The following is a 22,621-nucleotide window of genomic DNA, read 5'->3' on the forward strand; positions in this document are numbered from 1 at the left end:
CTTTTCCTCCTCCTCCCCCTAGTCTCTTACACTTCCCCACTATACTCTCCTCAACCACTAGCATAACCTGACTAGACCCAGCCTTCATCTACGCCACCATCCATAGCATGACTATGCCCAGCCTCATCTACACCACCATCCATAGCATGACTAGGCCCAGCCTCATCTACACCACCATCCATAGCATGACTAGGCCCAGCCTGATCTACACCACCATCCATAGCATGACTAGGCCCAGTCTGATCTACACCACCATCCATAGCATGACTAGGCCCAGCCTGATCTACACCACCATCCATAGCATGACTAGGCCCAGCTTGATCATCCATAGCATGACTAGGCCCAGTCTGATCTACACCACCATCCATAGCATGACTAGGCCCAGCCTGATCTACACCACCATCCATAGCATGACTAGGCCCAGCCTGATCTACACCACCATCCATAGCATGACTAGGCCCAGTCTGATCTACACCACCATCCATAGCATGACTAGGCCCAGCCTGATCTACACCACCATCCATAGCATGACTAGGCCCAGTCTGATCTACACCACCATCCATAGCATGACTAGGCCCAGCCTCAGCTACCACACCATCTCTTTTTTACATTTTTTATTTATTTATTTAACCAGGCAAGTCAGTTAAGAACAAATTCTTATTTTCAATGACAGCCTAGGAACAGTGGGTTAATTGCCTGTTCGGGGGCAGAACGACAGATTTGTACCTTGTCAGCTCGGGGGTTTGATCTTGCAACCTTCCGGTTACTAATCCAACGTTCTAACCACTAGGCTACCCTGCCGCCCCGTGACTAGGCCCAGACTCATCTACACCACCATCCCTGACATGACTAGGCCCAGCCTCTGCTGTCTGCATCTCAATGCCCCCTACACGTTGACCTCGATTTCTCCCACTGGCGCTTGTGCCCTCACCTTGTCTACGGCCTTTATGTGGGCACGCAAAGCTCTTATACCCCAAATCCTCACACTCAAAACACTGTAGACTATCTGTGCTAGCAAACCCTGCGTAGAGCCCTACGTAGAGCCCTCCCCATGCTTCACTTTAAAATGCACATTTAGCTGTTGCTCATTGTTATTCAGAAACACAAACACTTGCCTCCGGAATGAAACAACGTGCTTAATGGCATCTGTCTGAAAACCTGCCGACAGTACACGAAAACCGCTAGCACACTTACCAAAACGACTCAGCTCTTTCCTGATTGGGATCATCCGTAATGAACGGAGGCAAATTTGCAACTACCACCCTTGTCGAAGGGGTAGAAAGAGGTGAAATTGGCACCAACACACCCCGTACAAATATTCCACTAGCAATTAGCCTACCAACCAAATTTGCTCTTTGCATGAACACAACCACAGCTTTGTTCATTCTAGAAGCGGAATGTATAAATTCAGCTCCTACCTGTTCACCGACTGCAAGCAGAACCTCCTCCACTTTCACTCCATTCTCAGGAACACACCTGAATCCATGTCGCAACGACATCCTCCGGGCTAGACTGAGAAGCCATCGCACACACCACACCTTCCAAACCCCAGGAAACTAACTCTATCCTCTTCCACCCTAACTTTGAAAAAAACCTGTGCATACCGCTAAAACAAATAGTGCATTAACCCTCCACCACAGAAAATAAAATTGAAAGAAAAGACCAAGGACAGAATCAAGAAAGTTAGTTAGGACAGAGCCTTCCACACCAAACACTCGAACTCCAAAAACTCCCAGCATGCACTGCGAGAGAGAGTGAGAGACAGACGGATTGACGGGCAGGTGAGCGGATACATAGGCAAATTGAGTCAGTTGTTTAGGCCAGTGGTTGGGAACAGGAAAGATCAATGTGGGATCTGTAGAGCACAGACATACATGATGGTGAGAGGAGGCTCAGGCATCATTATGTCCTCAGAGACAATGAATGCACACATCCTTTTTTAAATCCAAGGAATCAAATGAGGCCTTTTTACATAAAGAGACATTTGAACAAGGAAAGGGACATTGTCAAGATAAGATCTTGAAGTTTATTCATTCTAACATGGATTTTTTGGGCAATTCAACAAGAGCTTTTCCATGCGAAAGCTGATCAGGTATTCAGTGGGTTTCATAATCCAGGTATCATGAGCAGTGTATAAAACCTCACAGGGGGTCATGCACGCTTATTGCAAGTTGTACAATGCATTATAACTGCAACATAATGCATTATTCCTGCAGGCTATGAAGTGTTACCCTTTTTTTCTGGGAATACAAACAATCCCTAGTCCCTACTACACCCTTACATGTCACCTCCTCAGATGTTATGTTTCTGACTCTTATTAATAAGTGCTTTGACGAGGATGACAACATCACATGGAGGTGAGATCAAATGTCCAATGATGACACCATTAAACAAGCAGGTTAAATGGGGATGTGCTACTTGAAGACTCTCTTGTACGTGTACACACAGACACACCTGTACAGCTCCTGTGATGGCCCATACCATATAAATGTAAAGTATAATTTCTTTCGCTGAGTATAAATTGACATCGCTTGCCCACTAAAAGTTGCTGAATCGGCCTACATGCCCCCCTGTCATGACTTGGGTATATTTGGGACTCTGCCCAGTGTCCACTCATGTGAAAAGGCCATTCTTCTGCACTGGCCTGCGCCGAGTTTAGCATCATGGGAATGACTGCCAACACTGTCATACCAGCTCAATTCCCATGAGAAAACATTTGAGTTGAACCAAATAAAACGAACGGAAGGGAGTAGGGTCGTTTGAGATAACATGTTGAAAGAAAGACAGAGACGTAGCTATGAAACTGTAATGTTTTACCTACAGCCTAATAAGTCAGGATGAGAGAGGACAGGAGAGTGTGCTGGGGAGGGAGACGAATCTGTACCAAAGAGCAGTCTCCCTAGCACACGCTCATGGACAGACGGTAAAGGTTGTGTTGCCACCTAGTGGACATAGGCACCATTGCAATTTCACTCAGAAAATGTCACTTAGTTTGTTTTATATGTCCTACTTGCACTTCAGTAATATTGTAAAGAAGTGAATGAATGCACACATCCTTTTTTAAATCCAAGGTAGATTATGGTATTATGCTCGATTGCATATAAAGAATAAACATGATAAATTAGAATACAGGATAGACATTTTCTATGAACATCATTTTCAATGGAATCAATCCCATAGACAAGCATAATGCTTTAATTCTTGTGACTCAGTGAGCACTTTGTCACTTTCGGTCTGCCTTGAGTAAATCTTGTAGCCCATGACCTTTTGTGACCTTACGTGACCTGAGAAGATACTTGAGGAAAGCCATAGCCAGGTAAATGTAGAGGTGGGTGGGAATGGCATGTGATGTCACGGCTAGACACGGTGGGAAAAGCAACAGGTAGCTCAATGTATGCTAGCGTTCCTGACTGTAGCATCACAGACCACACCTGTGAAGATGGCCCAGGTTAAGTCACCCGTGGATGGTGTCAAGAGTCAGCAGCAGCGTGCAGAGATGTACTCTGATATTACCATCGTCAGCTCCAGCGCAGGTTAGTCCAAATGCTATTTTCTGTCAAAATTCTATTGTATCAGTCAAAATTGTATGCTGAAGTTACGTTATTAATAACAAATTATACATGGTTGTAGGCCTTTAATTTATATCTTCATGATTTAAGTGTAAATATCATGAGTTAATGTTGTAGTATTAGCCAATTGTTTTCATTCAAATATTTATATGAAAATGTACTGGAAAATGTAAGTCCTTTATATTTCTAGACTTTGAGGAAAATGATTGAAAGAATAACAAACAAACAGAAATGTAAAATATAAAATACTATTTTGGCCAGTTCCCTGTTCCTTATGTCTGTTTGCCATCCAGCGTAATGTGAACAGCCAGTCAACTATGTCAACCAATTTGACAAATTAGTCACTGTTAGCTATTGTTAACTTAATCTCGGTCAAATCCCCATGTCTCTGGTATCTCTTTCTCACGAGATTGAATTTGGTCAGCAAAGCCTCGTGGCTATTAGGTTGCTCGAGGTTGATGGGAAAGATAAAGTCATGTAATCCCTATTTTTTTTTTAAAAGGACATTCATCAGTGAAATGTGTCCTCACAAATTTGGGTGACTTCCTATGTGGTGAACGTGAAACACAAGTAGGTTTATAGGCCTGGCCAGCCTACCTCATGAAAGGTGAACTAGAGCATAATCAAGAAACTCAGCCACAATTTACTGTTCAATTCAAAGTCCTCACCCACTCAACCTATTCTTATCCCGCCTACAGATGTGGGCAGCCCAGCCAGAAAAGGCCCATTTGACAGTATGGCCCTAGGCCTCAGCAGGCGTGGGAGAGCCTACCCATCCCCAGCGCGCAGGCGCCATCGCACCACCTTCAGTCACAAGCAGCTGGACCAGCTGGAGATGGCGTTTGGACAGAACCACTACCCCGACATCTACTGCCGTGAGGAACTAGCGCGGCTCACCAAACTCAATGAGGCACGCATACAGGTCAGTGGGCTTGGGCCTATTTATCCGTACACCGGGATTTCATACATTTTTTATCCTGGGTGGGAAAGTTGATAATAATTGCAATGTCTAACTCAAACAGTTTTCATTTACAAAGGAAAGGCCATGACATACAGTGGGGCAAAAAAAGTATTTAGTCAGCCACTAATTGTGCAAGTTCTCCCACTTAAAAAGATGAGAGAGGCCTGTAATTTTAGGTACACTTCAACTATGACAGCAAAAATGAGAAAGAAAAAATCCAGAAAATCACATTGTATGATTTTTTATTAATTTATTTGCAAATTATGGTGGAAAATAAGTATATGGTCACCTAAAAACAAGCAAGATTTCTGGCTCTCACAGACCTGTAACTTCTTCTTTAAGAGGCTCCTCTGTCCTCCACTCGTTACCTGTATTAATGGCACCTGTTTGAACTTGTTATCAGTATAAAAGACACCTGTCCACAACCTCAAACAGTCACATTCCGAACTCCACTATGGCCAAGACCAAAGAGCTGTCAAAGGACACCAGAAACAAAATTGTAGACCTGCACCAGGCTGGGAAGACTGAATCTGCAATAGGTAAGCAGCTTGGTTTGAAGAAATCAACTGTGGGAGCAATTACTAGGAAATGGAAGACATACAAGACCACTGATAATCTCCCTCGATCTGGGGCTCCACGCAAGATCTCACCCCGTGGGGTCAAAATAATCACAAGAACGGTGAGCAAAAATCCCAGAACCACACGGGGGGACCTAGTGAATGACCTGCAGAGAGCTGGGACCAAAGTAACAAAGCCTACCATCAGTAACACACTACGCTGCCAGAGACTCAAATCCTGCAGTGCCAGACATGTCCCCCTGCTTAAGCCAGTACATGTCCAGGCCCGTCTGAAGTTTGCTAGAGAGCATTTGGATGATCAAGAAGAAGATTGGGAGAATGATATATGGTCAGATGAAACCAAAATATAACTTTTTCGTAAAAACTCAACTCGTTGTGTTTGGAGGACAAAGAGTGCTGAGTTGCATCCAAAGAACACCATACCTATTGTGAAGCATGGGGGTGGAAACATCATGCATTGGGACTGTTTTTCTGCAAAGGGACCAGGACGACTGATCCGTGTAAAGGAAAGAATGAATGGGGCCATGTATCGTGAGATTTTGAGTGAAAACCTCCTTCCATCAGCAAGGGCATTGAAGATGAAACGTGGCTGGGTCTTTCAGCATGAAAATGATCCCAAACACACCGCCCGGGCAACGAAGGAGTGGCTTCGTAAGAAGCATTTCAAGGTCCTGAAGTGGCCTAGCCAGTCTCCAGATCTCAACCCCATAGAAAATCTTTGGAGGGAGTTGAAAATACCAGCAACAGTGTGTGAAAACCTTGTGAAGACTTACATAAAACGTTTGACCTCTGTCATTGCCAACAAAGGGTATATAACAAAGTATTGAAATAAACTTTTGTTATTGACCTAATACTTATTTTCCACCATAATTTGCAAATAAATTCATTAAAAATCCTACAATGTGATTTTCTGGATTTTTTTTCTCATTTTGTCTGTCATAGTTGAAGTGTACCTATGATGAAAATTACAGGCCTCTCTCATCTTTTTAAGTGGGAGAACTTGCACAATTGGTGGCTGACTAAATACTTTTTTGCCCCACTGTACTTACTATCCATTGTCCTATAAAATGGTTAAATCTCAAATTCAACCCAGTTAAGTTAATTTTTTATTGTATTTCACAGGTATGGTTCCAAAATCGCCGTGCCAAATACCGCAGGCAGGAGCGTGCGTCTCAGAAGCTTTTGCCAATGGCCATGATGCCAGGGCACGGGGCACTGTTGGGCAGCATGTGTGTTCAGTCCACAGGGTTGACCCGTCAGTACTACCCTCACTCCCTGGCTCACCATATCCCCCGGTTCCCTTCTATGCTGCCCTCAGGTGGTTACTCCCACTCCCACCACCCAGGCTCAGCCAGCCAGTGTTCCTGCCCCACAGTCCCACCAGAGCCACAACCCCCCCGCCAGCACGAGGAGTGGTACAGCCCACTACGGAACATTGGAGCCCCACCCAGCAACCTGGCCACACCTGTGTTCTCCCTGACCTCCATGCCTGCTCTAGACCCTGGCTCTCACTGGAACTAAAGAAAGAGTAACTTCTACGTCGGGAAGTAGACAAGCTCTTATAGGCTGTGTCTCGAACAACTAACAGTTATTCATTGCACCTTAGATTAGATGACAAAATATAGTTTTTTGTATCTATACAGTGATAGCTAGTAACTAGAGAACAGGAAGAATTTAGAGAATAGTGAGAATGACTAAACTCCTTCTCCCATTGAATACCTGACGTTGCATGTTTTCTTGAAAGTTCAGGGTAGCCTAACTGAGAGAAAGACATTTGCGGGTAGTCTTGAATTATCCATATAGATGGTCTGAAATATATACTATACATCTTTCTAACGCCTTTTATATTTTCACAGTAAATAAAGTAGTGTGTATTGGGAGTGATTTGTTTGTTTAAATGTTAAATTGATGCTAGAAAGGTTTTGTATCATTTCAGCCAGTAGATTTGAAAGTAGCGTTCACAAGTCAAAACGGGTCCCCACAATTGTATACAACGTCATCCATTTCGTACAGTGCCTTCAGAAAGCATTCACACCCCTTGACTTTTTCAAATTGTGTGAATTTAAAATGTATTTATAGATTTGTTTTTGTCACTGGCCTACTACACACACGACCCCATGTCATAGTGGAATTATGTTTTTAAATATTCTGACAAATTTGTTCAAAATGAAAAGCTGAAATGTTTTGAGTCAATAAGCATTCAACCACTATTATGGCAAGCCTAAATAAGTTCAGGAGTAAGAATGTGCTTAACAAGTCACATGGACTCTTTGTCCTGAATACAAATGGTTATGTTTGGGGCAAATCCAATACCATACATTACTGAGTACCACTCTCCATATTTTCATGCATAGTGATGGCTGCATCATGTTATGGGTATGCTTGTAATCATTAAGAACTGGGGAGTTTTACAGGATAAAAAAAATTATGGAATGGAGCTAAGCACAGGCCAAATCCTAGACGGAAATCTGGTTCATTCTGCTTTCCAGACAATAAGGTGCATTTCCCTTTCAGCAGGACAATAACCTAATACACAAGGCCAAATCTACACCGGAGTTGCTTACCAAGAAGACAGAGTATATTCTTGAGTGGCCGAGTTACACTTTTGACTTAAAGGGATACTTGAGGATTTTGGCAAGGAGGCCCTTTCCCCAGAGTCAAATGAACCATTTTTATCTCTGCGTGAGGTTTGAAGGAAGATGCTAACTAGCGTTAGCGCAAAGTCTATGGGTATCTGCTAATTATCATAACCTACACCTCAGACAGATCTGCACTAACATGCACTCAAGAAGGCTGCAGTATGCGAATGCCACTGAGACATATTCAACATAAAACAAAAGAGAAGACATTCATATATTTGTTTATTGCAGCATATTACAAAGACAACACAGTTGCATGTGTCTACTACTCTTGTCATTTTATAGATTTTAATAACACATTTCTATTCAAGTAACCTGTATTCACCGAACAACCTCACTGAATGATGAAATTAGAACTCTTTTGTAACAAATAAAGTTTCAGTATTCATTTGGAAGTATTATAAATGGGTTGAATATAGACCTGGGCCTTATAGCATAAAGACCTGGTAACCTAATGATCTGTAACTGTTTGACAGCAATGGAGCTCAATTGGAAAGAATCAAGTGTGGTCTAACTACACATAATGTAACATCATTACTTCAATAGCATTTATAGCAACATAACCCTGCATTCTACTTATAGCACATCTGTACAATTAAGTTAACCCTTCAGTATTCCTGTCACCCAGAGGTCTCACTGTGCTATAAGTCAAAGTGAATCCAGTGATGAAGAAATCACAATGCGCACCACAACACATCTTCTGTATTAAAATTTGGATTCTGTTCATCTCAAGTATCAGCCCTGCTGTAAGCCGAATTGTGCGTTCAGGTTGGTGGGTAACAGACTATGTAAGGGATGTAAAGTACGTGTGGATCAGCAGAAAAATGATTTGTGATTAACTGTGTCTGACCAGAACCAAACCCGTACCAAGTGTGGCTTTTATGTTACCTGAGTCGCATTCGGTTCGAACAAATGGGAGAAAGCGTTTTTGAAAACAAGAATGAGCAGTAGGACTTAGCCCAGGTATTACCGCCTCCGTTTCTAAACACTGTCTTCCATTTTGTTCCAACTGAAAGCAGGCCTGTTCATGGCTCGTTTCTGAGCGTCAGACAAATCCTCCAGACCTGCTTTGCCATTCCCACACTCCCACATACTCTGTGGTACAGTATACTGCATCCGGGCTGTAACATTCCCACTATGAGTAAATAGTACAAGAATGGTGCAGTAGTAGTAAAGGCCACTCTTAAAGTTAAGGACCACAGGCAGTTGTCATAAATGGCCTAACATGATTGGATGCATAAATATCAAAACCTTTGGTCCATAATCCTGGATTTTATACAGCAAAGCAGCACTTAGGTAAATACCTGCTCAAGAATTTCATTCTAACATGACTGAACTAGTTTAGTTGCTAGCATACAGTAGACACAATTGGCAGTTTAATAATTACAGTAATAATTGAATAATCTACTGTGTATATATATCAGGGCTGGGCAAACCTTTCAATCTGGCCCACAGGAGTTTTGAGTAAAACCCATTTATTTTGTTTTGGGGGACGGGGGTTAAAAACTGCAGGTCACACTTGAACTTCTAAAACTAGATAGAAAGTATGTAGAAATGATAACGGACCTAAATAGTTTCAAATGACTGCCCTTTTTCTGACCCGCAAATAAGTTTTGACAAACAAAAATTGGTCAAAACAAAATCTGTGTGACCCTCCGTTGAATTTCGAAAAATCCCAATGTGGCCCTCAAGCCAAGACGTTTGCCCACCTCTGGTATAGATGCTGTCTGGACGGATGAAGGATAGTGATAGCCCCACAGAGAGCGTGAGACATGGACACCGGCTCAGGTAAATTAACGTTGTGTGGTGGAGAAAGTGGTGTGGTGGTGTGCAGTGCACGGAGCCAGACCCCAATAGTTAGGCACCGTCTCTCCTCTACTCCAGAGACCTGGCAAACTCGGCGTAGTCTATGTACCCGTCGTTGTTTTTGTCATTGTCCCTCAGAACATCATCTATAAGGCTTGTGAGGTCCTCCTCTTTCATAGGCTGGCTATCCTCTCCTTTTTCCTGCAGAAAATGTGGAAACATGGAAGTGCATGAGTGTGTAGATGAATAAAGTACATACAGTATGTGGCATCATTGGCTGATAATATCTTTTTATTTATTTTTTACATTATGTTTTTCCTTTCACACATACCTCTTTGTGCACATGAGTGATGGCTGTGGCCAACTCCAGCCCATCCAGTAAGTTGTTGCCATCATAGTCGTGCATCTTAAAGTAGTGCAACTGCAGCTCCTGCGGCGACATATCCGACTCCGGCTTGTCAATCACACCTTCCAGATGCTCCATGATGTGTCTTAAGAGGACATAGGAGAGACACTGCTCAGTGCATTAAGCATGCACACATTGTCCGCCAAATGATCGGTAAAGCTTGGAATAGAGCAAACTATTTAGATAGATAGATAGATAGGATTACTATCTATCTATCTATCCATCTGTACTTCTTCTGTTGCAAAGCATTAAAGAGCGGAGGATCCTAATGAACACAACCCTTTACTCACTCTCTGTCATGGACCATGTTCTTGTCCAGGTGCATGTTAGGACGGTGACTCTCCGGTGGGTGTTCGTGGGCTGCCTGCTCATGTGAACGAACAGACAGCAGAAAGCAGGAGACCAGGAGTAGCCAGCCCCACACCACGCTCCTCTTGCTACTTACTCTTAACACCATTCTGGGCTGTACAGTAACTACACAGATACAGACACAGACAGAGAGCGTGAGCAAGGGACATCATTTTAACAACAAAGTTCATCAAAGCTGAATAATATGAACAATGGTTGCAAGCAAGGTGAAGGCACAGAACAGCCAGTGTCGCTCGTCACTGAATGGCAAGAGCTTTTACTAGAAATAGGTGATCCATCTATGAGCCCATATGTTAACTTTTGGAAACACATACGTGGCAGAAGAATCAGAAGATTGATCAAATGGACTTGAAATATTTTCTGGCAATAAAAAGCTTCATTGTTTTCAGTGATATGTTATTATATGTACAGTTCAGAATTTCAATCTAGCTAGTGATGTTGTTGATAGACACATGGCTGGCTAAAGTTAATAATACTTGCACTTAGTTGGTTTAAGAACATCAGTTAGTTTAGCAAGATCATTCATTTGGTGATAACAAGCACACCGTAATGGAGCTGCAGCGATATGAATGATTAAAATGCATACTCACCAGTTGACAAACAGACTTGGAATAGTTCGCTTGTAAATTAACTACATGTATTTTCTTCAACCTTTTTGGGCATTACTGTGAGCCGTAGTCACCTTTCAACTCACGGACACGACAGCTAAATTCTGATTGGATATCGGCATTTTGCGTCAGAGATTTGTAGGCGTGAGGTAGCCAAACCCAGACACCTGTGCAAAACAGGAATGTGAATGTAGTTGTTCACTGGGTATTTCGTTGAATTTGTTAAGTAAACACATTTGACAAGCAAATATCAACCTTTCATAGGGAAAATGAAGCCACCAAATCTATTTTCCGAATATTTGACGGTGGATTACCAATAGAAACTTATCCTGACCTAAACATTAGTTTGCTGTGTAGCGAGTCAAGTGTTTCGAGCTGTCGTTTTCCAATGTTTTTGTGAAAGACCGATTTAGCAGCCGTCCTGGGAAACTATGCCATCAAAAATGTGTTCTACCATCATGTCAAGGTCTATTAAATAATGTATTGTATTCTTGACAAATAGTCATTCAGATAATTGTTTGCCCCACCACGTTCTCCCTAATAAGGCACTCGCCAATTATATGTGTACATTTTTGTATTCCGTTTGTAACATGTACAGTGTTACATTCTTTGCCAATGGTTTTTCAACAGCTGAGACCCTCATAGTCACGCGTTACCATACAATGATGAATTGTCTGAGCAGACCATATGGCAGGTGTAGGCCTAGCTACCTTGAGCCACAAAACCTGAAAGTTGGGCAATGAAAATAGTTGACAATTGACCTTTTAAATACAGTAGCCTATTTAGGATTTATTGAGGGATTGGACATACACTGCGGTAAAAATCCGGAATAATAACTTGCCACCTGTGCGTCTCTTAGATCCACAGTTTGAACTTTACTGTTGTATCTATACCCTCTGCACTCTAGTGGGCTATTAGCGCTAATCCCAGGAATTGATCTAGTTAGGGAAAGCTTTTGAAGGGAAATCTAGGACGGTTATCTAGGGCAAAAGGCACTTCAAAGCAAAACGTTTTCAGCAGCCTATAGGCTAGCTAATGTGTTGCTTCTACAGTATTACAATGTAGGGTAAAGAAAAATAATAATTCTACAAGAATTGATTTTCCCCCTAAAATAGTTTAGGTGTGTAGACTATTATATGTTGACTGGCTATAAAGCAATCATAAGCTACTTCATTAAATTGTTATTATGAAAAATAAACAAATCTGAATCTGCAAAAGTACACACAAATCTCCCAATCTCATCCTCAAACTGAAGCACCTGTCCTACAGTAGCCTCTGAGTTGGTATACAACTCGTTAACAGCATTGCTTTTTTTAATTGTGTGTGCTAGTCCACATTGACTGATTGGTATTTAAGAATAAATGATGATTACATAATATTTTGACATGTCCACCCAAAATGTTAATGAGGAGGGACGTTCGGGCAGCCGCACATGCTCATAGATGGCATTACACTTTATTCATGATTTGTTCGCCAGTCCGCAGTTACTCCCCGGGTATCAGGGGAGTACGTTCACCGAGACAGATCGGGATCTAGAGCGGGCATGGCATCCAATAGGGTCTCTTTCTCGCAATACCGTCTGGAAGCGGAGATCGACCGCTACAGAGCAGAGTGCCAGTGGGACAAGATACCCACTATCGTAGAGCAACTCGTGGCCGCCAGATTTCACGAAGACGGTGAGTGATAACTAACTACCTGTTGGATTCTGGTATAGGTTTCTTTTTCCTGACTAAGTTTTTGTCACATGTCCAGACAGGGATGGCAATAGTTCCGCATGAGTTGGACTTTGTACTCTGCAAGTAAGCGCTTACTCTGCAAACAATGAAAACTAACAGCTTTAGGTATGCCCAAACTGCAGTAGCTTACAATTCGAACAACTACATTACACCTCTCAATGGACAATGTTTAAAACACAGAATATATTGTAGTGAAAATGTATTATCTGATTGTCACTATCACTGTAATTTGTTCATTTTTAAAAATTATTTTCCATGTATTATAACACACCACTCAAGCACATTCACCAGGAGTGCAGTCTATATATTCAAATCTACTGTGTACTCAGTCTGAAGTGGGTAGCCAAATGTAGCTACTCACCTCATGTCGTTAAAGTAAACATGGGGTAAGGTGACATGGCTCACGACCTTCCTGCGTGTCACTGTTATTGTGTTAATGACCAAATCTTGTCATTTGATGTCATTTGATCAGCCAGATGGAACTTCCACTGCCCACCTGAGACTGTTTTCACCATGCCTGCAGGTGTACAGAACTTCTAAATGTGTTATGCCAGAGTTTGTAGAATTCAAGTCATCCCTAGCTGGTCTTCTGTTAAAGTCTGTCTTGATGTTGACAGTTTGCCCATAGTTTTGCCATTCTTGATTTTGCAACAACACTGTCCCTAGTTGTTAAAAAAAATTATAAGTGAAATGCTTGTGTTTCTAGCTCCAACAGTGCAGTAATATCTAACAATTCACAACAATACATACAAATCTAAAAGTAAAAGAATGGAATTTAGAAATATAGAAATATTAGATCGAGCAGTGCCGGAGTGGCATTGACTAAAATACAGTAGAATAGAATACAGTATAGATATGAGATGAGTAAAGCAGTGTGTAAACATTATTTAAATATTTTTAAAGTGACTAGTGTTCCATTATTAAAGTGGCCAGTGTATATAGGGCAGCAGCCTCTAAGGTGCAGGGTTGCGTAACCGGGTGGAAGGCGGCTAGTGATGGCCCCACCAAAAATCTGGGCTAATAATGTAAGAAATAACACACACACAAAAAAAAAGAATACTGCAAAGTTACTTAGGAGCTAGAAGCAGAGCTGCCCTATCTGTCGGTGCCGACTACAAGTTGCAATTCAAGACCAGGGTGAAATCACGATCAGTCTCTGACCAGGACGTTTTGAGATCAGAACAGTGTGCTGAAGATAATGTACAGTGCCTTGCGAAAGTATTCGGCCCCCTTGAACTTTGCGACCTTTTGCCACGTTTCAGGCTTCAAACATAAAGATATAAAACTGTATTTTTTTGAGAAGAATCAACAACAAGTGGGACACAATCATGAAGTGGAACGACATTTATTGGATATTTCAAACTTTTTTAACAAATCAAAAACTGAAAAATTGGGCGTGCAAAATTATTCAGCCCCCTTAAGTTAATACTTTGTAGCGCCACCTTTTGCTGCGATTACAGCTGTAAGTCGCTTGGGGTATGTCTCTATCAGTTTTGCACATCGAGAGACTGACATTTGTTCTCATTCCTCCTTGCAAAACAGCTCAAGCTCAGTGAGGTTGGATGGAGAGCATTTGTGAACAGCAGTTTTCAGTTCTTTCCACAGATTCTCGATTGGATTCAGGTCTGGACTTTGACTTGGCCATTCTAACACCTGGATATGTTTATTTTTGAACCATTCCATTGTAGATTTTGCTTTATGTTTTGGATCATTGTCTTGTTGGAAGACAAATCTCCGTCCCAGTCTCAGGTCTTTTGCAGACTCCATCAGGTTTTCTTCCAGAATGGTCCTGTATTTGGCTCCATCCATCTTCCCATCAATTTTAACCATCTTCCCTGTCCCTGTTGAAGAAAAGCAGGCCCAAACCATGATGCTGCCACCACCATGTTTGACAGTGGGGATGGTGTGTTCAGCTGTGTTGCTTTTACGCCAAACATAACATTTTGCATTGTTGCCAAAAAGTTCAATTTTGGTTTCATCTGACCACACATGTTTGGTGTGTCTCCCAGGTGGCTTGTGGCAAACTTTAAACGACACTTTTTATGGATATCTTTAAGAAATGGCTTTCTTCTTGCCACTCTTCCATAAAGGCCAGATTTGTGCAATATACGACTGATTGTTGTCCTATGGACAGAGTCTCCCACCTCAGCTGTAGATCTCTGCAGTTCATCCAGAGTGATCATGGGCTTCTTGGCTGCATCTCTGATCAGTCTTCTCCTTGTATGAGCTGAAAGTTTAGAGGGACGGCCAGGTCTTGGTAGATTTGCAGTGGTCTGATACTCCTTCCATTTCAATATTATCGCTTGCACAGTGCTCCTTGGTATGTTTAAAGCTTGGGAAATCTTTTTGTATCCAAATCCGGCTTTAAACTTCTTCACAACAGTACCTCGGACCTGCCTGGTGTGTTCCTTGTTCTTCATGATGCTCTCTGCGCTTTTAACGGACCTCTGAGACTATCACAGTGCAGGTGCATTTATACGGAGACTTGATTACACACAGGTGGATTGTATTTATCATCATTAGTCATTTAGATCAACATTGGATCATTCAGAGATCCTCACTGAACTTCTGGAGAGAGTTTGCTGCACTGAAAGTAAAGGGGCTGAATAATTTTGCACGCCCACTTTTTCAGTTTTTGATTTGTTAAAAAAGTTTAAAATATCCAATAAATGTCGTTCCACTTCATGATTGTGTCCCACTTGTTGTTGATTCTTCACAAAAAAATATAGTTTTATATCTTTATGTTTGAAGCCTGAAATGTGACAAAAGGTCGCAAAGTTCAAGGGGGCCGAATACTTTCGCAAGGCACTGTATACTCCAGTCACAGACTTGGTGTCAGAACACACCACCAGAGACGGGAGAGGAGTGTTTGCAAGTTACTTTTATTGCCATCCAGTGACTTCAGTTTTAGGCTCCCCTGGTGTTTTTTTCTCCCTTCTCTCAGGGGCTTGTGGGAAATTATGCTATGATTGTAACGGTTTTCCGTATGAGAAGGAGAGTCGGACCAAAATGCAGCGTGTCTATTGCAATCCATGTTTAATGAAGAAAACACACTAAACACAAACACTACCAAAACAATAAACTTGACGAAAACCGAAACAGCCTATACTTGTGTAACCTAACAATGACATCAGGACACTAAGGACAATCACCCACGACAAACTCAAAGAATATGGCTGCCTAAATATGGTTCCCAATCAGAGACAACGATAAACACCTGCCTCTGATTGAGAACCACTTCAGACAGCCATAGACTTAGCTAGAACACCCCACTAGCTACAATCCCCACACATACACACCACATACAAAAACCCATGCCACACCCTGGCCTGACCAAATAAATAAAGATAAACACAAAATACTTTGACCAGGGTGTGACAGAACCCCCCCCCTAAGGTGCGGACTCCCGAACGCACCTCAAAACAATAGGGAGGGTCCGGGTGGGCGTCTGTCCATGGTGGCGGCTCCGGTGCGGGACGTGGACCCCACTCAATCAATGTCTTAGTCCCTTCTCCTCGCGTCCCTGGATAGTCCACCCTCGCCGCCGACCATGGCCTAGTAGTCCTCACCCAGAACCCCACTGGACTGAGGAGCAGATCGGGACTGAGGGGCAGCTCGGGACTGAGGCAGCTCGGGACTGAGGGGAAGCTCAGGAGTGAGAGGAAGCTCAGGAGTGAGAGGAAGCTCAGGAGTGAGAGGAAGCTCAGGCAGGTTGACGAATCTACCATATCCTGGCTGGCTGGCGGTTTCGGCAGATCCTGGCTGACTGGCAGATCCTGGTCGACTGGCAGATCTGGAAGAGTCTGGTCGACTGGCAGATCTGGAAGAGTCTGGTCGACTGGCAGATCTGGGAGAGTCTGGTCGACTGGCAGATCTGGGAGAGTCTGGTCGACTGGCAGATCTGGGAGAGTCTGGTCGACTGGCAGATCTGGGAGAGTCTGGTCGACTGGCAGATCTGGGAGAGTCTGGTCGACTGGCAGATCTGGGAGAGTCTGGTCGACTGGCAGATCTGGGAGAGTCTGGTCGACTGGCAGATCTGGGAGAGTCTGGTCGACTGGCAGATCTGGAAGAGTCTGGTCGACTGGCAGATCTGGAAGAGTCTGGTCGACTGGCAGATCTGGGAGAGTCTGGTCGACTGGCAGATCTGGGAGAGTCTGGTCGACTGGCAGATCTGGGAGAGTCTGGTCGACTGGCAGATCTGGGAGAGTCTGGTCGACTGGCAGCTCTGGCTGCTCCATGCTGACTGGCTGCTCCATGATGACTGGCAGCTCTGGCTGCTCCATGCTAACTGGCTGCTCCATGCTGACTGGCAGCTCCATGCTGACTGGCAGCTCTGGCTGCTCCATGCTGACTGGCTGCTCCATGCTGACTGGCAGCTCTGGCTGCTCCATGCTGACTGGCTGGTCCATGCTAACTGGCAGCTCTGGCTGCTCCATGCTGACTGGCTGCTCTGGCTGCTCCATGCTGACTGGCTGCTCCATGCTGACTGGCTGCTCCATGCTGACTGGCGGCCCTGGCTGCTCCATGCTGACTGGCGGCCCTGGCTGCTCCATGCTGACTGGCGGCCCTGGCTGCTCCATGCTGACTGGCGGCCCTGGCTGCTCCATGCTAACTGGCGGCCCTGGCTGCTCCATGCTAACTGGCAGCTCTGGCGGCTCCTTGCAGACTGGCAGCTCTATGCAGACTGGCAGCTCCTTGCAGACTGGCAGCTCCTTGCTAACTGGCAGCTCTAAGCTAACTGGCAGCTCTATGCTAACTGGCAGCTCTATGCTAACTGGCAGCTCTATGCTAACTGGCAGCTCTATGCTAACTGGCAGTTCTGAACAGGCGGGAGACTCCGGCAGCGCTGTAGAGAAGGCAGGCTCTAACAGCGCTAAACAGGCGGGAGACTCCGACAGCGCTGGGGAGGAGGAGGGCTCCGACAGCGCTGGACAGGCGAGGCGCACTGTAGGCCTGATGCGTGGTGCTGGCACTGGTGGTACTGGGCCGAGGACACGCACAGGAAGCCTGGTGCGGGGAGCTGCTACCGGAGGGCTGGGGTGTGGAGGTGGCACAGGATGGGTTAGACCGTGAAGGCGTACTGGAGATCTTGAGAGCGGTGCTGGCACAGGACGTGCAAGGCTAGGGAGGTGCACAGGAGGCCTGGTACGTGAGACTGGCACCATCTTAACCAGCCGACTAACACGCACCTCAGGACGAGTATGGAGCGCTGACCCAGGTGCCATCAAATCCCCGACACGCTCCGTCGGGCGAATTCCATGTTTAAAACACCAACACAGCAACTCCCTCATTTCTCTCTCCTCCAATTTCCCCATTAACTCCTTCACAGTCTCTGTTTCGCTCACCTCCAACACCGGCTCTGGTCTCCTCCTTGGCTCCTCACGATAAACAGGGAGAGTTGGCTCAGGTCTGGCTCCTGACTCTGCCACACTCTCCCTGAGCCCCCCCCCAAGAAATTTTTGGGGCTGACTATGGGGCCTCCGTCCGCGCCGCCTTGCTTGCTTCGCAAACTCCATTCTCCTATATCCTTCCGCGCACTGCTCCATCGAATCCCAGGCGGGCTCCGGCACTCTCCCTGGGTCGACCGCCCACCTGTCTATCTCCTCCCAAGAAGTATAGTCCATACTGTACTCCACTTTGGGCTGTTCTTGCCTGTTGACACGCTGCTTGGTCCCTTTGTGGTGGGTGATTCTGTAACGGTTTTCCGTATGAGAAGGAGAGTCGGACCAAAATGCAGCGTGTCTATTGCAATCCATGTTTAATGAAGAAAACACACTAAACACAAACACTACCAAAACAATAAACTTGACGAAAACCGAAACAGCCTATACTTGTGTAACCTAACAATGACATCAGGACACTAAGGACAATCACCCACGACAAACTCAAAGAATATGGCTGCCTAAATATGGTTCCCAATCAGAGACAACGATAAACACCTGCCTCTGATTGAGAACCACTTCAGACAGCCATAGACTTAGCTAGAACACCCCACTAGCTACAATCCCCACACATACACACCACATACAAAAACCCATGCCACACCCTGGCCTGACCAAATAAATAAAGATAAACACAAAATACTTTGACCAGGGTGTGACAATGATGGATTGGGCTGGGTTTATTTTGTGTCCCAAAGCAGCTGACCCCTGACCATGGACTCCCACTCTGCACTCAGCCCACCAACCCCTTTCACTACTCTGAATTCTGTCCTATTTCCCTGTGCCCTCCTCCAGATGACTACGGGACGCTGTTATTGGCAGAGGCCCTGCTGGAGGAGTGTCTGCAGGACAACCTGAGGCTGTTACGCAATGCTACGCCTTTGACGGACATCAACCAGCCCAAACTGTCCCGGTCAAAGGGCTACCTCAACTCCATCCTGAGCAGGGGGCTCCTGGGGGTCAGTCTGAGCATCTCCCCTCTGTGTCACCTCCCTCTACATCTTACTTCCTCCTATTCTACTTAGCTTTCTATCTCGTTAACTTGTTTCACCATGTTTCCAGTCAGTCTATTCTTTATACAGTGCATTTTTCCACATTTTGTTACGTTACAATCTTATTCTAAAATTGATTATATTGTTTTTTCCTCATCAATTTACACACAATAGCCCATAATGACAAAGCGTAAACAGGTTTTTAGAAATACTGAAATATCACATTTACATAAGTATTCAGACCCTTTACTCAGTACTTTATTGAAGCACCTTTGACAGCGTTTACAGCCTTGTGTCTTCTTGGGTATGACGCTACAAGCTTGGCACACCTGTATTTGGGGACTCTGCAGATCCTCTCAACCTCTGTCAAATTGGATGGGGAGCAATGCTGCACAGCTGTTTTCAGGTTTCTCCAGAGATGTTCGATCGGACTCTGGCTGGGCCAATCAAGGACATTCAAAGACTTGTTCCAAAGCCACTCCTTTCTTTGTTTTGGCTGTGTGCTTAGGGTCATTGTCCTGTTGGAAGGTGAAACTTTGCCCCAGTCTGAGGTCCTTAGCGCTCTGGAGCAGGTTTTCATCAAGGATCTCGCTATACTTTGCTTCGTTCATCTTTCCCTTGATCCTGACTAGTCTCCCAGTCCCTGTCACTGAAAAACATCCCCACAGAATGATGCTGCCACCATCATTCTTCACCGTAGGGATGGTGCCAGGTTTCCTCCATACGTGACACTTGGCATTCAGGCTAAAGAGTTCAATGTTGGTTTCTTCAGACCAGAGAATATTGTTTCTCATGGTCTGACAGTCCTTTGGGTGCCTTTTGACAAACTCCAAGCGGGCTGTCATGTGCCTTTTATTGAGGAGTGGATTCCATCTTGCCACTGAACCATAAAGGCCTGATTGGTGGAGTTCTGCAGAGATTGTTGTCCTTCTGGACAGTTCTCCCATCTCCACAGAGGAACTCTGGAGCTCTGTCAGAGTGACCATCGGGTTCTTGGTCACCTCCCTGACCAAGGCCCTTCTCCCCTGATTGCTCCGTTTGGCCAGGCAGCCAGCTCTAGGAAGAGTCTTGGTGGTTCCAAACTTCTTTCATTTAAGAATGATGGAGGCCACTGTGTCCTTGGGGACCTTCAATGCTATTGAAATGTTTAAGGTACCCTTCCCCAGATCTGTGCCTCGACACAATCCTCTCTCGGAGCACTAGGGACAATTCCTTCGACCTCATGGCTTGATTTTTGCTCTGACATTTACTGTCAACTGTGGGATCTTATATAGGCAGGTGTGTACCTTTCCAAATGTCCAATCAATTGAATTTACCACAGGTAAAGATGATCAATTGAAACAGGATGCACTTGAGCTCAATTTCGAGTCTCATAGCAAAAGGTCTGAATACTTATGTAAATAAGGTATTTCTAATTTGTATCTTTTATAAATGACCAAAAAAACAAAAAAAACTGTTTTTGCTTTGTCATTATAGGGTATTGGTTGTAGATTGACAAGGATTATTCTAATTTTTAAAATCAATTTTAGAATAAGGCTGTAATGTAACAAAAGTGGGAAAGGGCAGGGTTCTGAATATTTTCCGAATGCATTGTATACAGTATGTACCTGTTTTCTCTGTTACCCTTCACTTAGCCTCTCGAAACAGCCATCGTGTTGTGTCTCTCTCTCTCTGTATGTCCCCACATAGCCCAGGCACTTGAACGAGGCTCTTCTCCTGATGGCCAAAATACACTATGTCCAGGGTCATTACCGTGATGCCCAGGGCATGTGTGCAAGGGTGGGCATAGACGAGCTGACGGGGGACGAGCAGCCCGTCTACCACCTGCGTCTGCTCGCAGAGGCCTTTGTCATCAAAGGTACCAATCCTTTCATAAGCAAATACTGGGTGGTATGATATATGGAAAACGCATAATGTTTAACCGGTGTGGTATTTAGTTATGGAAATTTTTTAGAAGACAGACTAAGCATTCTGTGTTACCTGAAATGTTGACCTGAATATGACCTATATCAGGGATGTGCAACTTTGATGGGGGTGAGGGCCACAAAAAAAGCTGAACTCATCATTATTACTTAAGCAGTAATGCCCAAGGGAGTGTGGTATATGGCCAATATACCACAGCTAAGGGCTGTTCTTAAGCACGACGCAACGCAGAGTGCCTGGATATAGCCCATAGCCATGGTATATTGGCCATATACCATACCCTGAGATGCGTTATTGCTATTTTAAGCTGGTTACCATCTTAAATTAGATCAGTAAGAGTAAATGTTTTGTCATACCCGTGGTATACGGTCTGATATACCACGGCTGTCAGCCAATTGATCCGAGGGCCTTCAAAATTGTGCGGCCTGCAGGCGCCAGTTGCCCATCCATGAACACTCAATGCACAAACTAAAGGAAGGACCAGGGCCTATTTTCATAAAGTATCTGAGTAGGAGTGCTGATCTAGGATCAGGTCCCCCCTCTGTCCATTCATTATAATCTACATAGCAAAACTGATCCTAGATCACCACACCTACTATGAAACGCTTTATAATTACAAGCCCAGAGCTACAAATGATGATTATTTCAATCAGGTATCTGGTTTTAGTCTCCGTCTGTACTGTGTAATGATTACATGGATCTCAAATATGATTTGCATACTGGCATTACTCTCTCTCCCACGATTTAGACAAAGAGACAGCCAAAGCCTGCAGACTAGCACGTTTCCCTGAAAAACACTCAAGTTGAACAGCACTGTGCATAAATGTACTTAATGATCTACAGTGCCTTGCGAAAGTATTCGGCCCCCTTGAACTTTGCGACCTTTTGCCACATTTCAGGCTTCAAACATAAAGATATAAAACTGTATTTTTTTGTGAAGAATCAACAACAAGTGGGACACAATCATGAAGTGGAACGACATTTATTGGATATTTCAAACTTTTTTAACAAATCAAAAACTGAACAATTGGGGGTGCAAAATTATTCAGCCCCTTTACTTTCAGTGCAGCAAACTCTCTCCAGAAGTTCAGTGAGGATCTCTGAATGATCCAATGTTGACCTAAATGACTAATGATGATAAATACAATCCACCTGTGTGTAATCAAGTGTCCGTATAAATGCACCTGCACTGTGATAGTCTCAGAGGTCCGTTAAAAGCGCAGAGAGCATCATAAAGAACGAGGAACACACCAGGCAGGTCCGAGATACTATTGCGAAGAAGTTTAAAGCCGGATTTGGATACAAAAAGATTTCCCAAGCTTTAAACATCCCAAGGAGCACTGTGCAAGCGATAATATTGAAATGGAAGGAGTATCAGACCACTGCAAATCTACCAAGACCTGGCCGTCCCTCTAAACTTTCAGCTCATACAAGGAGAAGACTGATCAGAGATGCAGCCAAGAAGCCCATGATCACTCTGGATGAACTGCAGAGATCTACAGCTGAGGTGGGAGACTCTGTCCATAGGACAACAATCAGTCGTATATTGCACAAATCTGGCCGTTATGGAAGAGTGGCAAGAAGAAAGCCATT

General features: G+C 44.2%; 3 protein-coding genes across 7 annotated transcripts in view; 2 read left to right on the forward strand and 1 right to left on the reverse strand.

Annotated features, from left to right (window-relative positions):
* Positions 1–768: 768 nt before the first annotated feature.
* prop1 (PROP paired-like homeobox 1) lies at positions 769–6,988 on the forward strand. Its single transcript, XM_021608196.2, has 3 exons — positions 769–3,533; positions 4,268–4,491; positions 6,231–6,988. The coding sequence occupies exons 1-3, from the start codon at positions 3,395–3,397 to the stop codon at positions 6,627–6,629; spliced, it is 762 nt and encodes a 253-aa protein (XP_021463871.1). The 5' UTR covers positions 769–3,394; the 3' UTR covers positions 6,630–6,988.
* Positions 6,989–7,952: 964 nt separating this feature from the next.
* Positions 7,953–11,061, reverse strand: mcfd2 (multiple coagulation factor deficiency 2, ER cargo receptor complex subunit). Its single transcript, XM_021608207.2, has 4 exons — positions 10,919–11,061; positions 10,250–10,433; positions 9,885–10,044; positions 7,953–9,754 (listed from the first exon to the last, which is right to left on the reverse strand). The coding sequence occupies exons 2-4, from the start codon at positions 10,414–10,416 to the stop codon at positions 9,623–9,625; spliced, it is 459 nt and encodes a 152-aa protein (XP_021463882.1). The 5' UTR covers positions 10,417–10,433; positions 10,919–11,061; the 3' UTR covers positions 7,953–9,622.
* Positions 11,062–12,399: 1,338 nt separating this feature from the next.
* LOC110527046 (tetratricopeptide repeat protein 7A) overlaps positions 12,400–22,621 on the forward strand; it is a 48,399-nt gene continuing 38,177 nt past the window's right edge. For all 5 annotated transcript variants that reach the window (XM_021608212.2, XM_021608213.2, XM_021608217.2 and 2 more), the window contains exons 1-3: positions 12,400–12,612; positions 18,909–19,072; positions 20,795–20,963. In XM_021608212.2, coding sequence (XP_021463887.1) covers positions 12,480–12,612; positions 18,909–19,072; positions 20,795–20,963 — 466 coding nt within the window. In that variant the 5' untranslated portion in view covers positions 12,400–12,479. The remainder of the gene's footprint in view (positions 12,613–18,908; positions 19,073–20,794; positions 20,964–22,621) is intronic.

Source organism: Oncorhynchus mykiss, chromosome 1, assembly GCF_013265735.2.
Source record: "Oncorhynchus mykiss isolate Arlee chromosome 1, USDA_OmykA_1.1, whole genome shotgun sequence".
Classification (NCBI taxonomy): Eukaryota; Metazoa; Chordata; class Actinopteri; order Salmoniformes; family Salmonidae; genus Oncorhynchus; species Oncorhynchus mykiss.